The sequence below is a fragment of the Cervus elaphus genome, chromosome 28 (genome assembly GCF_910594005.1).
Source record: "Cervus elaphus chromosome 28, mCerEla1.1, whole genome shotgun sequence".
Taxonomy (NCBI): domain Eukaryota; kingdom Metazoa; phylum Chordata; class Mammalia; order Artiodactyla; family Cervidae; genus Cervus; species Cervus elaphus.
The window spans coordinates 35,496,507-35,511,994 of NC_057842.1; the positions used below are offsets into that span (position 1 = coordinate 35,496,507).

The window sequence follows — 15,488 nt, forward strand, 5'->3', positions numbered from 1 at the left end:
ATCATCTGCCTTCTATGGCATAAACAAAAGTATGTTTTTTCCCCCAAAACAAATTCTTTTTAAAATGGGGACCTGAAGGAGCCATATGCTCTCAAACTCTTTTTTGTTAAGAATCATTACTCTGCTTTTACTCTGCAACAACATAATTAAAATTTTAAAAAACTAAAACAAAATATTATTTTATTATGGCGGGGGAGGGGGGGGAGGGCTCCTTCCCTAAAATGAAATATCCAGAGGCATATACCCATCTCAGTACACAGAGCAAACAGGTAGCTAGGGCAGCGACACAATTTCATAACCATCGCTTTTAAGTTTCGATTCTTTACATTAAGTTTAACACCCCCACGGTCACCCCTTCACCCTGTCTCACAAATAAAGTTGCAGGAGAATGAGTGATTACCTGAAGGTGCTGGATTTTGCTATGGCTGATGTAGAGCTTCTTGGTGGTGGCAGGAATGCCCGATGGTACCTCCGTTAGCCTGTAGCATTGCACCAGGTGCTCTGAGTCACAGCTGCATCGCCCAGGACAGCGAGGATCGAGGCCATAGCAGAGAGCGAGCAGAGCGAGGAAGGCGTAAAGCAGACACATCTCCCCAGCAGGGCCTCTCACGTAGCCGGCGAGTGTTCGGGCGACGGCTCACTTTTTATACCGTGAAATCTGATCATAGAACCTTATGAATGTGTACTCTGTCAATGTAAGAAGACAGGAGAGAAAAAATTCCCAATTTGCCTGGGTTAAAATGTTAGCAACTATTACAAAGAGGAAGGCACTTAAACATTGATAAGCTGCCTTAATATTTGTAGGTGAGCAACACCCTATGTTATTTATGGCTTGAAAGGCTAATCTGCAAACACCTCTATTATCTGTAGTTTCCTTGTTTTGTTAAATGTGACACTCGGGAATTAGGGGCAGAAGACAAAGAGTTGTTTTATAGTGGGCTATAAAACCATTGCGTTTTCTGTGACCCTGTATTAAAACCATTTTTGTGGGACTGCAATGGGCAGGTGTTTTCTCCTCACGTTAACCAGTGTGGGAAAATAGACAGGTTTTTTATTTATGATTGTTGTTTCAGTATTTTATTGCTAGTGAAACAATGGGGGTACAATGGAGAGATGTTTACAGCCACAGGTAACTTGTTTGATTCATCTGTCACTTGATCACCCTCATATCACATATAGAAAATAACTTTTGTTGTTCAAAAATATTACTGACTCAGATGAAAATCAAACATCACACTAGGTCTTTGCTTGTTTATCTTTACAAACAAACTTTATCTTTGTTTGTTTGTAATAATGGAAGGAAAGTCCTTTAGTTTCTTCAGAGGAACTTGGTCGTGAATTCCTTCCAGTGAGGGAAAGCTTCCTATGTCCTGGGGGCCCCATAATTGTGACTTCCTGTCTTGCTGTGTTCATCCCTGCTGAAGGAATTTGAAAGCATTTTAAGCAAAAAGATTATCTAGAGAAACTCTTTCCTCCCAAATGGAAGACCTAAATTTCCCATATGGCTTCAGCAGATGGCTCCTAGAAACCCCTTCTAATATTGAAAATCTTCTCTGATCTCCTCTTCAACCTTACTTTGCTACAGTTGTCATTTCGAAGGCAAAAGTTTCTTGGCTCTAATAATCAATTCATTCTATTTCCAGAGTAAGGATTTTGTGTGCTTTTCCCAAGAGACTTTTCCTACTCCCCTTTTCTGATGTTTGTCCTCTGTTTTCTTTTACTATCAGAGACAGGAAGTGATAAGAGATTTCTGTCAATATTCTGATTTTCAAGAAGCTTTATTATTTATTTCTTTTGTCCAGTAATAGAATTTTTTTTTTAATTTTTAGAATTTTCAAATAAGAAAGCAATGCTCAGTAAAAGAAAATTTGGAAAAAGGAGCAAGGAAGGGGAAAAAAAACTTTAGTCCTATCTCCAAAACAAACCTTTTTTTCCATTCTTTTTTCTCTGCCTAGGCTTTGAAATGGCAAAAAGAGGGTCTCAATAAATGACAGTTGTGGGAATTCCTTGGCAGTCCAATGGTTAGAACTCTGTGATTCCACTGTAGGGGGCACGGGTTCCACTGCTGGTTGGGAAACTAAAATTCCAAAAGCTGCTTGTGGCTAAAGAAAAGAAAGAAATAGTTGTCTCTGTTTAGGTTATTAGTTGCAAGCAGTGGAAACAAATTCTGACCAATTTAAGAAGAAAAGGAATTACTGAAAGGAAGTTGTGTAGCACACAGAATTGTAGGAAAATCTGGAGAACCAGATTTTAAAGTGGACAAGAATAAAGGAAGGCTACCTACCCAGAGGGCTTCCCAGGTAGCACTAGTGGTAAAGAACCCGCCTGCCAAAGCAGGAGATGCAAGAGACCCAAATTCGATCCCTGGATCCCTGGGTCGGGAAGATCCCTTGGAGGAGGGCATGGCACTGGGTCGCAAAAGTCAGATACAACTGAAGCAACTTCGCATGCACGCATGTATTCAGCCAGAATCACACACTTCAGTATAGTGTCGACACAACATAGATGCCCTTGCTTCTACCACTGAACTGGAAATTGGATATGCTTGCTGACCCTGTGGCTACTGAAAAAGGATGCTGCTACCCTCACCTTCTCTCTACTCCCTATCAGCAAGAATTCTCTCAATCCCTGCCTCACAATCTCCATGTTAAAAATTTCAGGTGGATAATTTTTTGGTTAGGGGAACCTGGGTCATATGCCTATGCTGTAGCTGTCACAGAGCTGGGAAAGTGTTATCTGATGTTTTCAGTTCATTATGGAAGGAGGAATAAATTTCCAGTATTCCAGTCACATAAGTAGACAATTCCCTAACCAAAGGAAAGTTTTAGTCATTCAGTCGTGTCTGACTCTTCGTGACCGCATGGATTGTAGCCCACCAGGCTCCTCCAGCCATAGAATTCTCCAAGGCAAGAATACTGGAGTGGGTTGCCATTCCTTTCTGCAGGGGATCTTCCCAACCCAGGCATCAAACCTGGGTTTGATCTGCATTGTAAGCAGGTTCTTTACCATCTGAGCCACGAGGCAAGTCCTGGGGTTCAAATATGGACAGCCCACCATTTTTAGTGACAAATGTCCACACTAGAAATCTTTTCACCCTCACTCTTGCTCATCATGACCACAAAAGTCAAATGAGTTTTGAGTGAGTTGCAACCACCTGAGGGTCAAATTATACTTCTAACAATGGTTGTGACATGGCTTTTTGTGTCATTGTTTGCTATACATTTTTGATTTGTTCATTTAGAAGGCTATAAAAATTCTAATGAGATCATTTAAAAAAAAGTTTGTTTTTTAAATATACATACAAAGAAAAGATAATTAACATTAAATGGTGTTCAGAATTGAGTTGTTTTGGGTCCCTTTTAGAACTAATCCGAAAGAAATATAAATGACAGGCTGATGAGGGGGTAGTCTGTTTGATCTGTAAAGTCTGATAATCTGAGATGTAAACAGTAACCTGACAGTGGATGAATGAGGAAGAATCAATGATTAGTAAACTCTGATAGCGTTGTTGATAAATGGTGGTTTTAGATAGTGCTCACCCAAACCTGGAACTGTGGGAGAGGGTAAATGAAGAATGTAGATCAGGTAACAGTGGGAAAGCAATTATAGTAAGTCTTTGAGCATGTAAGGGAATAGAAATATAGTAATATGGATTTTTGTAAACTTTATTGAAATATAGTTTATTTACAAAGTTGTGTTAATTTCTGCTGTACAACAAAGTGATTCAGTTATACTACATACATTCTTTTTCATATCCTTTTCCATTATGGCTTAGCCTAGGATATTAAATATAATTCCCTGTGCTCTACAGTAAGAGCTTGTTATTTATTCATCCTGTAAATAATAGTTTGCATCTGCTAATCCCGAACTCCCCATCCTTCCATCCTTCATTTCCCTTCGCCCTTGGCAGCCACAACTCCAGATCTGTAGGTCTCCTTCTCTTTCATATGTCTGTTCATTTGTATCATTTATTTTTAGATACCACATGTAAGTGGTATATGACATGTGTCTTCCTCTGACTTGCTTCACTTAATATGATAATCTCTAGGTCCATCCATGTTGCTGTAAATGGCACTACTTCACTCTTTTTATGGAGAAGTAGTATTCCATTGTATGTATGTATATGTGTGTGTGTGCTGAGTCGATTCAGTCATGTCTGACTCTTTGCAACTCTATGGACTGTAGCCCACCAGGCTCCTCTGTCCATGGGATTTTCCAGGCAAGAATGCTGGAGTGGGTTGCCATTTCCTTCTCCAGGGGATCTTCCTGACCCAGTGATTGAAACTGTGTCTTTTACATCTCCTGCATTGGCATTTGCAGCAAGGTCTTTACCACTAGTGCCACCTGGGAAGCCGTGTGTGTGTGTGTGTGTGTGTGTGTGTGTGTGTGTGTGTGTGTGTGTGTGTGTGTGTGTGTGTGTGTGTGTGTGTGTATTTGATATATGTATCACATCTTCTTTATTCATTTATCTGTAGATGGACATTTAGGTTATTTCCATGCCTTGGCTATTGTATTATAAATAGTGCTGCTATGAAAATAAAGGTACATGTATCTTTTCAAGTAGTAGTTTTGTCTGGCTATATGCCCAGAAGTGGGGTTGCTGGTCATATGGCAACTCTATTTTTAGTTTTTTAAGAAGCCTCCATACTGTTTTGCATAGTGGCTGCACCAATTTACATTTCCACCAACAGTGTAAGTGGGTTCCCTTTTTTCCACACCCTCTCCATCATTTATTATTATAGACTTTTTAATGATGGCCATTCTGATTCACGTGAGGTGGTACCTGATTGTAGCTTTGATTTACATTACTCTATTAACTAGCAATGATGAGCAGCTTTTCATGTGCCTATTGGTATCTGTATGTCTTCTTTGAAGAAATGTCTATTTAGATCTTCCAGTCTAAATAGATGGCATCTATTTAGGTTGAATGGCATCACCAACTTGGTGGACATGAGTTTGAGCAAGCTTTGGGAGGTGGTGATGGACAGGGAAGCCTGGTGTGCTGCAGTCCATGGGGTCAGAAAGTGTCGGACACGACTGAGTGACTGAACTGAACTGAGTCATTTTTTGATTGAATTGTTTTTTTCTTATTGAATTGTATGAGCTATTTGCAAATTTTGGAAATTAATCCCTTGTCATTTGCATCATTTGCAAGTAGTTTCTCCCAGTCCGTCAGTTGTTGTTTTGTCTCACTTAAGTTTCTTTTGCTGTGCAAAAGCTTCTAAGTTTGATTCAGTCCCATTTTTTAAAAAAATATTTTCTTTTATTTCTAGTGCCTTAGGAGACTGACCTAAGAAAACATTGCTAAAATTTATGTCAGAGAATGTTTTGCTTATGTTCTATTCTAGGAGTTTTATGGGGTCATGTCTTATATTTAAGTATTTAAGCCATTTTGAGTTTATTTTTGTGTGTGGTGTGAAGGTATGTTCTCATTTCATTGATTTGCATCTGGCTGTGCAACTTTCCCAACACCACTTGCTGAAGAGACTGTCTTTTCTCCCTTGTGTATTCTTTCCTCCTTTGTTGAAGATTAATTTAACATAGGTATGTGGGTTTATTTCTGGGTTCTCTATTCTGTTCCACTGATCCATATTTCTGTTTTTGTGCATATACCATGCTGTTTTGATTACTGTGGCTTTGTAGTATTGTCTGACATCTGGGAGGATTGTGCTTCCTGCTTTGTTCTTTTTCCTCAGGATTGCTTTGGCAATAATGGGTCTTTCATGGTTCCATGTAAATTATCAAATTATTTGTTCTAGTTATGTGAAAAATGTCATGGGTAATTTGATAGGGATCACATTAAATCTTTAGGTTGTTTTGGGTAGTATGATAACATTAAAAATAATGGGAATTTTTAAAATTACTTTTTGCTATGTTTTGTTTTAGATTTAGGTACACCATGCAAAATTAGTATCTTATAAATTTAAACTATAGAGTAAGTAAAATAATTTTTGAAGCCTAAATTATGCTGGGTTTATTAGTGAAATCATCCACCACTGTTAAATGAACTTTTCTCTTTAGGCTGGGAAAAATATTCCTTGGATTTTAAAGGAACATATATTTTATAGATATTCCTAACTGTTGAGCTAATATGAAAATATATTTAGGTTTACTCTCTAGCAGGTGTCAAAGGTATGTGTTAAAAAGTAACCGTCTTTACAATTTTCTAAATAGACTATTGTAATGTCTTAATTTTTGAACTGATCACACATATTTTCAGCATTCCTACTAGATTCAAGGCCCTGTGTTAGGATCTGGGATTCAAAAATAAGCAAGATACCATTATTGTTGCCAAAAAATGTATGGTAAATGCTGTAACAGGTATTTGCAGAAAACTAGACAGGGAACACGTCCACAGCCCCACAAGAAAAAGAAAAGAAGGTTCTTCTTGGAAGAGGTTTCTGAGCTAATCCTACATCACTGCACCAAAACTCTCAAGTTTTAAAAACAAGAGGGCAAACAGTTGTTCCATTTGTGTATGAAAGAGAAATAACCAGGAGAATGAGGTTAACAAGTCACTTTGGAATGCCCAAACTCCTTCAGCATGTGTATCAAAGAGTTTCAGATTATTAGCAAATATGAATAAATATAAATAATACATATGAGTATGTATGTACTTTCCTCGCACTGCTCAAGTAAAATGCTAGTGGATTTTCCCCCTTATTCATTATACAACTGTTTCCAGTGACCAATGGTACTTAATACCATTTTCTTTTCCTGGTAGGATTACTGGAGAATAAATGAAACATGTGAAGCTTAGTACAGGGTCTGGCACACAGTAGCAATTAATAAACGGTAATCTCCCTCTACAGTTCAAGGTAGGTTTCTAAGTCCATTCAACTAAAGTGCCTTTGCAATTAATGATGTGCTAATTAACGTTTGGGCTTCCCTGGTGGCTCAGATGCTAAAGAATCTGCCTGTTGAAATCTACAGTAACCTCACAGCTAATTACCACTACCCACCAAAGAAATCTTTAGCATCTTCCCTTTTTTCCCAGTTTCCTTGGTCCCCCACTGTATTCTTATTAATACCTTATGGTAAAACTCTGTAGGGATAAGTTCTTAAAACAAGACTGTCACATTTAAGTTATATAAGAAATTTATCACATAAACATTCATGAAACAGTTTTTAGAACTTTCTGCCAATGCAATTGCAAATAGAAGTATGAAGATTTTATTATCCCAGGAAATTAAGTCCCACAAATATTGAGATGATACACAATTCCAAAGACCAACACAAAGCAACACATGTAGACAGCAGATGGCAGCACTAGAGCATCAAACCAGGCCTTTCACGTCCCTGGGAGGCTTTGACTTGCAAACATGCAGAACCCCAATCAAGGTGGGCAAAAGATAACATCTACCAAAGCACATGAGCACTGTAAATAGTCACGTAGCACCAAGGAGCGGCACATAGGGATGAGGAAGCTGCTATATAGCATGGTAATGAGAAGGAATAATATGAGATGACAGTGTTCTGAGTCACAGACGGTGTGACTTGTTGGAGTGTTGTAAAAATTGTACTCAGAAGTGGAGTCGGGTTCTTCAGTCCTGAAAATGGAGGTATTCACCAAGGATCAGAGCACTGGATACCTATAAATACTTAAGATTCATTGTGGTTGTACCTATACAATATGAAGCTGAATTTTTAAAAAAAATTTAAATTTATTTTCAGGTGTAGTTTATATAAACTAAAGAAAGTGGTAAGCAATAGAATGGGCTTCCCTGGTGATGCAGTGGTAAAGAATCTGCATGACAACACAGGAGACACGGGTTCAATTCCTGGGTCAGGAAGATCCCCTGGAGAAGGAAATGGCAACCTACTCCATATTCTTGCCTGGGAAATCCCAGGGACAGAGGAGCCTGATGGGCTACAGTCCATGGGGTCATGAGAGTCAGACATGACTTACTGACTAAACAACAACAACAAAAAGCAATAGAAAATGAGTATTACACTTAATTTTTGGGATAAATAGTTCTTATATATTAATCTGTTTGTATATGGCTTATAACTGGGAAGGAATTATTTTAAAAAAAAAAGCTTTGGGTTGATTTGCTAACTTATTAACTTATACATGAAGAGATGGATTTCTGCATCCTTCTATACCCTGTTTTAACAGCTAAGACTTTGGAGAAAAAGACATCTAGATTGAAATCTCACCCCAGTGGATTTTTAGGTATATACCAAGATACTTAAATTTTCTGTGACTCATTTATAAAAAACTGACAACAGCTAACTCACAGGATTTTGTGAGAGTCAAAGAAGCAAAGCAAATAGCAAAATGCTTAACACATAGTATGTATTCAATAACTAAAAGCTATTATTGTGATTTCATGTGTATGTGACCCCCCAACCCAACTTAACATTATTTTTCTACTTTAAATTACTGGAAATGGGATTGCTAACTGTACTATGAATAGGGAAAGTGGCTGGGAACTTGGTGGCTGTAGTAATGATGTTTATCCAAATTTTGCAGATAAAAATTAAGTTAATTTGGGAACAGAGGTTGGGGGGTGGGAAATGCAAATCTTAGTCTTATATTATTTCTGGGTAAAACCTGTGTGAATGTGCCTACTTAAGCTCAAGGATCTCTGAGTAGTTTTGCTTAGCCAAGTTTGTTGAAGCCAAAGAACTTTATTGACTGATATGTTGAACAGTCTGCCCTGACCCAGAGGGCAAACTAAAACTATGATTTTTTATTACTCACTGGCATTAGTGAGGGACCCACAGTGCAGACTTTGATGGAGATTAACTGGGAGAGTCTGTAGTTAACCAGTGAAATATTCCCTTAGGCAATATCTCCTATGAGATACAGTTCTCACCAGCCTACTGTATCAGTCTACTTTCTCCTTCCTTTTCAAGACTCGGCTGGAAGCGGGTTGAGAGTGAGTAAGTGGAATGGTAAAGAACAGCTGCTCAACACTCCCAAAATTCACATTAAAGTTGTAGCTATGAGCTCTGCTTATCGGAGGGTCACGTCTCATTCATTTTTGTGTCCCCGATGCCTCAACAGGGCTCTGCATTCAATCTGCCTATGAATATGTAAATCTTCATAATTTTGTTTCACTGAAATGTCACGTGTAGGAACACTATGCAAGTTTTTTTTTTTTTTAATAAGAACATCTTTTTAGGTAGTTGCTTTGGAAATGTATAACCTCTGTTGTGATAATAAGGAATATCAATTGCCAAGCACTGAAGCCAAGCATTTTACCTTATTCCTGAGCGAAATAAAATTTGGAAACTGAGGCTTTGAGGTTAAAAAATACAACTAAGATAGCACAGCTAATAGGGGATAGGACTTAAAACTTGAACTCAAGGCTGCCTGACTTTAATCCCAAGAGGAAAGGACTCCTCTTAATTAAGCAACACCTGGTGAGCCGCTGTCCTTCAATTTGCAGTTCTAGGCAGTTTCCATCCAGAATTTAAGGCCTGGTTTACCGAGAGGAGCAAGTGTGTCCACCCACCCCACCCACCTCACCCGTAACAGGAACTGGACTGGAAAAGGGAAAACGTGGCCACTGCGCATGCTCACACGGCCCTCTCTCACTCTTCCTTCCCTACCACAGAATGTCACCGCGGCAACTTTGTCGGACGACTTTAGAACGGTTCCCGCCCACTATGAAGTCAAAGGGGTGGAAGCTGTTCCTCTCTGCGACGTGGACACCCTTCTCTTCTCCGGGCCTTCCCAACTTGGAAGCCGACACCATGCGTCTCTATGTCTCGGGGATTCAAGCTGGAGTTTGCCAGTTCTCAACATGGCCGTTGACAGGCCGGTCCCAAACGGAGGCTTTTCATAGGCCAAGGTCGCACCCTAGCCCCGCCCATTTCGTCCCTCAGGGCTGCGTCTGCCTAGGTCTTTTCTACGCATGCGCGGCGGGGGCGGGCCGAGAGGTGGGACGGCCCGCGTCTTCCGTGTGCCACCGCCGTCGCCTCTGCTCTGCTGCTCTTGCCCCTCCGGGGCTGCGTAGCCGGCGTTAGCCACGCGAGGGGAAGAGAGGGGACAGACGGAGCGTGCGTGCGCGGGGCTTCCCGCAGTCCCAGCAGTTCCTCTCGCGGGGTGGACGACGGGGTCAGCAGCAGTCGGGGGAGGCCCTAGACGGCGCCATGTCGGCGGGCGGTCCATGCCCGGCAGGGGCCGGAGGGGTCTCAGGGGGAGCCTCTTGCGCCGTGGGGGTCTCCCCTGGCGGGGTATCTATGTTCCGGTGGCTGGAGGTACTGGAGAAGGAGTTCGACAAGGCCTTCGTGGATGTGGATCTGCTCTTGGGCGAGATTGATCCGGACCAGGCGGACATCACTTATGAGGGGAGACAGAAGATGACCAGCCTGAGCTCCTGCTTTGCGCAGCTTTGCCACAAAGCCCAAACTGTGTCCCAAATCAACCACAAGCTAGAGGTGAGCCTTGAGCCCTGGAGCGGGTGGCATTCAGCTCCAGCCATCAGACTTCATTTAACGTACCGGTGAAAACTGCCAACTGGGGCACCTGGGCTTCCTATGTGACGGGAGAGTGCGTGTCTGTGTGTGAAGGAAAAGAGTGAGGTGAGGTGAGGTGAGAGCAGGCAAAGGTGTGTAGGTTGACATGTAGGTCACCTGGGATCCTGAAAGCCACCTTCCTGGTATCTTTATGAGGAGGAAACAGAACTAATTACACCTGTCTACTTGTGCCTTTTCGTTAAGAAGCCTAAGACTTAACTGAAGCTCAAAGATGCTCTGTCATAAGAATATTTTAGCTCACCTTTTAACATTTGAGTTTTTAGATCTACTTTCACATTGCAGGTTTGTATATCACCAGTCCTGATCGTTTTGAACTATTTCAGGTCAGTTTTCATTGTTGCACACAGGCAACGCTATTCCTTGCCTGCATGAACTGTTTAGGGGAATTTGATCAAAGCTCTTAGGAAAATGGGATAAACAAGATAGTATCAATGTCCATCTCAGTTTACAGTTAGTCCTTAAATTACAGGCAGATACCTCCAGAGCGCCCTACGGTTATTCAGATGACTTCTAATATTGAGGTTGTGTCTGTACTTTACTAATTTCCCAAAGTCTGGATTTATTTTTGAAAGTGTGAAGACCGATCATTTGCTTAAGTCTCTCATCTTGGTTGTGGGTGTGAGTGCAGTAGTAATAGTTCCCAAAAAACTGACCATGTTTTGCAGAAAATTAAATTAACGTATTTTTACAATATTTAGAAATCATGATAGATTAACATTATATAAAGAGCATTTTTTAATTGTAAATAAGAGAATGCGTCTTTCATTTTAAAGTGGATAAAAATAGGATAATAAATGATATGCAAAGCTCTTTGACATTAGATTTTCTAAGAAATCATTACTATCAGTTGTGATGATTGAGAGTGCCCATTGGATCCAGATCAATATGAATATCAGAAATGCATTCTTGCCTGGAGAATCTCATGGACGGGAGGAGCCTGGTAGGCTACAGTGCATGGGGTTGGTAAGAGTCAGACAGGACTGAGCGACTTCACTTTCACTTTTCACTTTCATGCTTTGGAGAAGGAAATGGCAACCCATTCCAGTATTCTTGCCTGGAGAATGCCAGGGAGGGAGGAGCCTGGGGGGCTGCCATCTATGGGGTTGCACAGAGTTGGACACGACTGAAGTGACTTAGCAGCAGCAGCAGCAGCATTCTCTCCTTGGTTAGTAGTTAGTTAGTGTTCTTTCTTCTTCCTGTCCGTCTTGAAAAAGGTAGTATAATTTATCTTTGATTAGCATAGAATTGTATATGGGAGATTTTGCGACTCTTCTTCACTGAAAGAACTGTTTATTTCTTTTGTCCCTTTTGAAAAGGTTGGAAGTGTTGACATAAAGCTAATCATTTATTAATCTACATCTGTGAAAATATATCTTGATTTCTCGATTCAGCTGTAGCTTCTAGAAGACGGTTCTTTATTCAGGTAGTGACATTGCATTTGATGGTCTTTAGTAGCTTTTGCTATTCATCCTATACAACTGAGAGTTTTCACTGAGGACAGAAGAGCCTGGCAGGGTACAGTCCATAAAGTCGCAAAAAGTTGGACACAACTGAGTGAGTATACACACATACACACTGAGGATAAGCAGATTTTAAAAAATGAAACAATATCTAATTCATTTTTTAAATGACTTAAGGAAACTTTGATATTTTGGTGTCAGATTTAAAAAATCCAATTTTGGAGAAATGATTGTTCTGTGAGCAGGTGATACTCAGTTTTTTCATCTTTAAATATTTTAAATGAGTATTTAGAGTTATATTAAATTATGCAATTTCTTTTCCAGAAATCATAATTATGTGTTCTGATTCCATGTCCTGGCTTAGAAGGTGGCTTTATTTCTCAAAACAAGAAATGCTAGCCCATCACAATGTGAGCATGTTTTTTTCAACATCCTTGAAGCTTTTGATTTAAAGATTTTAGAAAATAAGGGTTGTTTGTGTGTTTTTTCAGTTACAGTTGACTTCTTTGTAAGGTTATTGTTTCTCTATATAACAATTTCCACAGTTTTCATGGAATCAGTTGTGTATTGCTGAGGAGAGAGAGTCATTGTCAGTAGTGCCTTTCAAAGTAGATCTGCCATTGTATTATCTGCAGAATTTCAGAGGTTGCCCTGTGTTCCTTTAGCAATCTTTTGAGATCTTGAAATTTTAGCAAAGATTTCATACTTTCTTGCCCTGTTTTATTTTTTAGTAAGTGAATTAATTGATTTTATTGCTTTAAGGATATGGACATTAAGACATAATATTTGAGGTCACTTACGGTGTGCTGCGATTCATGGGGTCGCAAAGAGTTGGACACAACTGAGCGACTGAACTGATCTGATGATCTGATGTGCACCAAAATTTGCTGGTTATAGAGATTAATACTTAAACCATATTACCATAATAGAATATTTTTATAATCAAGAAACAGATACCTCCAAGAGTAACTTAGATTTAAATTGAGCATCCTTCCAGATTGCCCTTCTTCTGCTAAGTTATTGTCTTTAGGTAGTTAATTTAATATTAGTATAGTAGTTAGGAAAACAGTTTTGCTACAAAAAAAAAATTTGCTATTAAAAAAAATATATAAATTGCATCTATATGACTGCTTTTTTCCATAAGTTGTATTTGGAGAGAGGGGAGGGGGAGGGCAGAGAAGTCATAATATTTTGAGGCAGTGCCATTTTTAATTACTCATGTCTCTCTTATACTTCCCACCTGCTTGAGAATCCCTGCCGTGGTGAGCCACTTGGGAACAGCTGTGCTGGAATCACAGGTACTGGTTGGGACAGTCGTAGTGGTAATAGTAGTAGCAGGAGTAGGTGTTGGAGTAGAACAAACGTCAAGAACCAGTGCTTTATGAAAACTCACCTCTCTGCCTTGAAACATGGTTTTCTGCCTGTTCACCCCTTCTTTAAAAATAACAGCTACACAGCACATCTTCTGTCACATCCTCCTTTCCCTCAGCAATTGCTGAGTCAGTATCGTTTTTAAAGTGATTTACTGTTCAGAGCCATCGAGAGCTTCATTGAAAATGAACTGATATACTGTCCTTTTACTGCTTTAAAGCTCTTCTCTTTTTGTTCTTTTGTTTTTAAGTGCATCAGTTTTATTGTAGTTTGTTTAACATTGGCTGTTAACTGCTCATGAACAATTGTAGTGCCATAAAATGGTAGGTTTCAAAAACAGTAACCAACTCCCCCCCCCCCCAAAAAAAAAATCTTCCCCGAGTCTCACTTGTCCATCCTTGCTCTTTTTTTTTTTGTCTACAAGGCTGTTTGTCCGCAAGGGATATTAGTTCCCTGACCAAGGATCAAACCCAGGGCCCTGGCAGTGAGAACACCAGATCCTAACCACTGGACCACCAGGGAATTCCCCATCCTTGCTCTTTTCGGTATTACTATAGTGATTTCCCTTTGCCCAAGGCCATTCATATTTAGTTTCTAGTGCCATGTTCCATACTTGAATAAGCTGGGCAGCATTCTAGACTAGTGCAGAAGTATTTTGTTTTTAAACAAGCAGTGGGACTCTTTGCAGCCTTGAACTTGAAGTTTAATATTGATCCAGTGTATATTTATTGAGTGCTATGTGCCGTGTGCTGTGTTGGGCACTTGGTATACAATGGAGAGCAAAAACAGGTATAGTCATCACTGTTATGAAACTTAAATTCTATTGGGGGGATTTGTTGAAATAATTATCATATAAATGTGAAATTCCAACTTTGAGGAACATAGAGTAATGAGAACCTCTTCTGGGAGATCAAGGAAGGCTTCTTTTGAGGAAGTGACCATTTAGTTAAAACATAAAGGATGAGTAAGAATTAATTAGGCCAAGAGAAATAGGAGTATCATTCAACATTCCAGTAGAGAGAACAGGAAATGGAAAGCACCAGTGATAGGCGAGTGCTAATGCATTTGAAGAACTGAGAGTTGATATGCATTATAAGAGCAGAGGGCAAGAGAAGTTTGAACAAGTATGTAGGGACCACATCTTTATGATTTTCTAGATCATGTAGTAGACTTGATGAGGGCTTTATCATAACAATGTGAAATATTTTAAATTAGGTGGTAATCTCAGATAGGAAATTAGAATAGTTCACTCTGGCTGTGATAAAGAGAGAGTTTGTGGAAATAAAATGAATAAATGCAGAAAACCATTGGGGGCTCTGATCCATGTGAGATGATGGGAGTAGGATAGCAGAGACAGAGGAAAGTGTTCAGAACAAGAGAGATATGAGAAGTGAAAATAAACAGATTCTAGGGATGGGTTGGAACAGAGGGATGAGGGAATTCAGGATGATTCTCTGATGTCAATTGACTGGATAAATGGAAGGATATGATATATTATCAGCAATGACTATATTGCTAACTGTCGGTCAGTTACCAAGGGCCCAGCTCTGTCCTACGTCTTTTATGTATATTGATTCACCTATTTCTCACAAGTTGTGTGGGGTAGGTTTATTATTCCCATTTTACAGGGATTAAGTAAGGGGCCCAAGACTACAGAATACGAAAAACCAGTCTCTCCAAAAACACATTTATCTCTGGTTGGAAAAGGAGGTAGAGAGAAAAGCAACCAGAAAGAGTTGAGTGTGGCTGGATAGCTGGGAAGGAGGAGTTCAGGGGACGTATTGTTTTCATTTTTTTTTTAATGGTAAAAATAAAGTTAAACATGTTTGCAAACCAATAAGCAGCATCTAGTTGACTGAAAATCTGAATATTCTAAGGAAAAGAAGGGGATTATCAGTAGCAGTAAGGTTTCTGAATGAAGATGAAGGTCAGAATATAGGTAAAGAGACTGACTTCATATTGAAAAGACAGCTGTTACACTTAAGGGGAAAGGAGGGAGTGTTTTGTGTGATGGCGTCTTTACTCTATAGAACAGCAGCCTGGGACAACTGGAAGTGGTTGAAAGTAAAAGCTCAAGGAGAGGGAGCAAAATCTGAAATAGTAATGAAAGAGTGTGATAGCAAGTTGGCCAGTCAAATAGAAGGACTGCCAGGCAGTGCTGAGGTA

The 15,488-nt window shown here is 39.8% G+C and overlaps 2 protein-coding genes across 5 annotated transcripts in view; one reads left to right on the forward strand and one right to left on the reverse strand.

The window, feature by feature from the left end:
- The window catches only part of LOC122685299 (nephrocan-like), a 30,950-nt gene extending 21,262 nt beyond the window's left edge, over positions 1 to 9,688 (reverse strand). The window contains exons 1-3 of one of the 3 annotated variants that reach the window (XM_043889922.1): positions 9,562 to 9,666; positions 1,926 to 2,102; positions 401 to 687 (exon numbers count right to left, since the gene is read on the reverse strand). In XM_043889922.1, coding sequence (XP_043745857.1) covers positions 401 to 589 — 189 coding nt within the window. In that variant the 5' untranslated portion in view covers positions 590 to 687; positions 1,926 to 2,102; positions 9,562 to 9,666. Of the gene's footprint in view, positions 1 to 400; positions 688 to 1,925; positions 2,103 to 8,707; positions 8,874 to 9,561 lie in introns of those variants that run through there. The other 2 variants (XM_043889921.1, XM_043889923.1) reach the window with 2 other exon arrangements.
- A 176-nt stretch (positions 9,689 to 9,864) lies between these two features.
- GOPC (golgi associated PDZ and coiled-coil motif containing) overlaps positions 9,865 to 15,488 on the forward strand; it is a 40,433-nt gene continuing 34,809 nt past the window's right edge. For both annotated transcript variants that reach the window (XM_043889924.1, XM_043889925.1), the window contains exon 1: positions 9,865 to 10,392. In XM_043889924.1, coding sequence (XP_043745859.1) covers positions 10,105 to 10,392 — 288 coding nt within the window. In that variant the 5' untranslated portion in view covers positions 9,865 to 10,104. The remainder of the gene's footprint in view (positions 10,393 to 15,488) is intronic.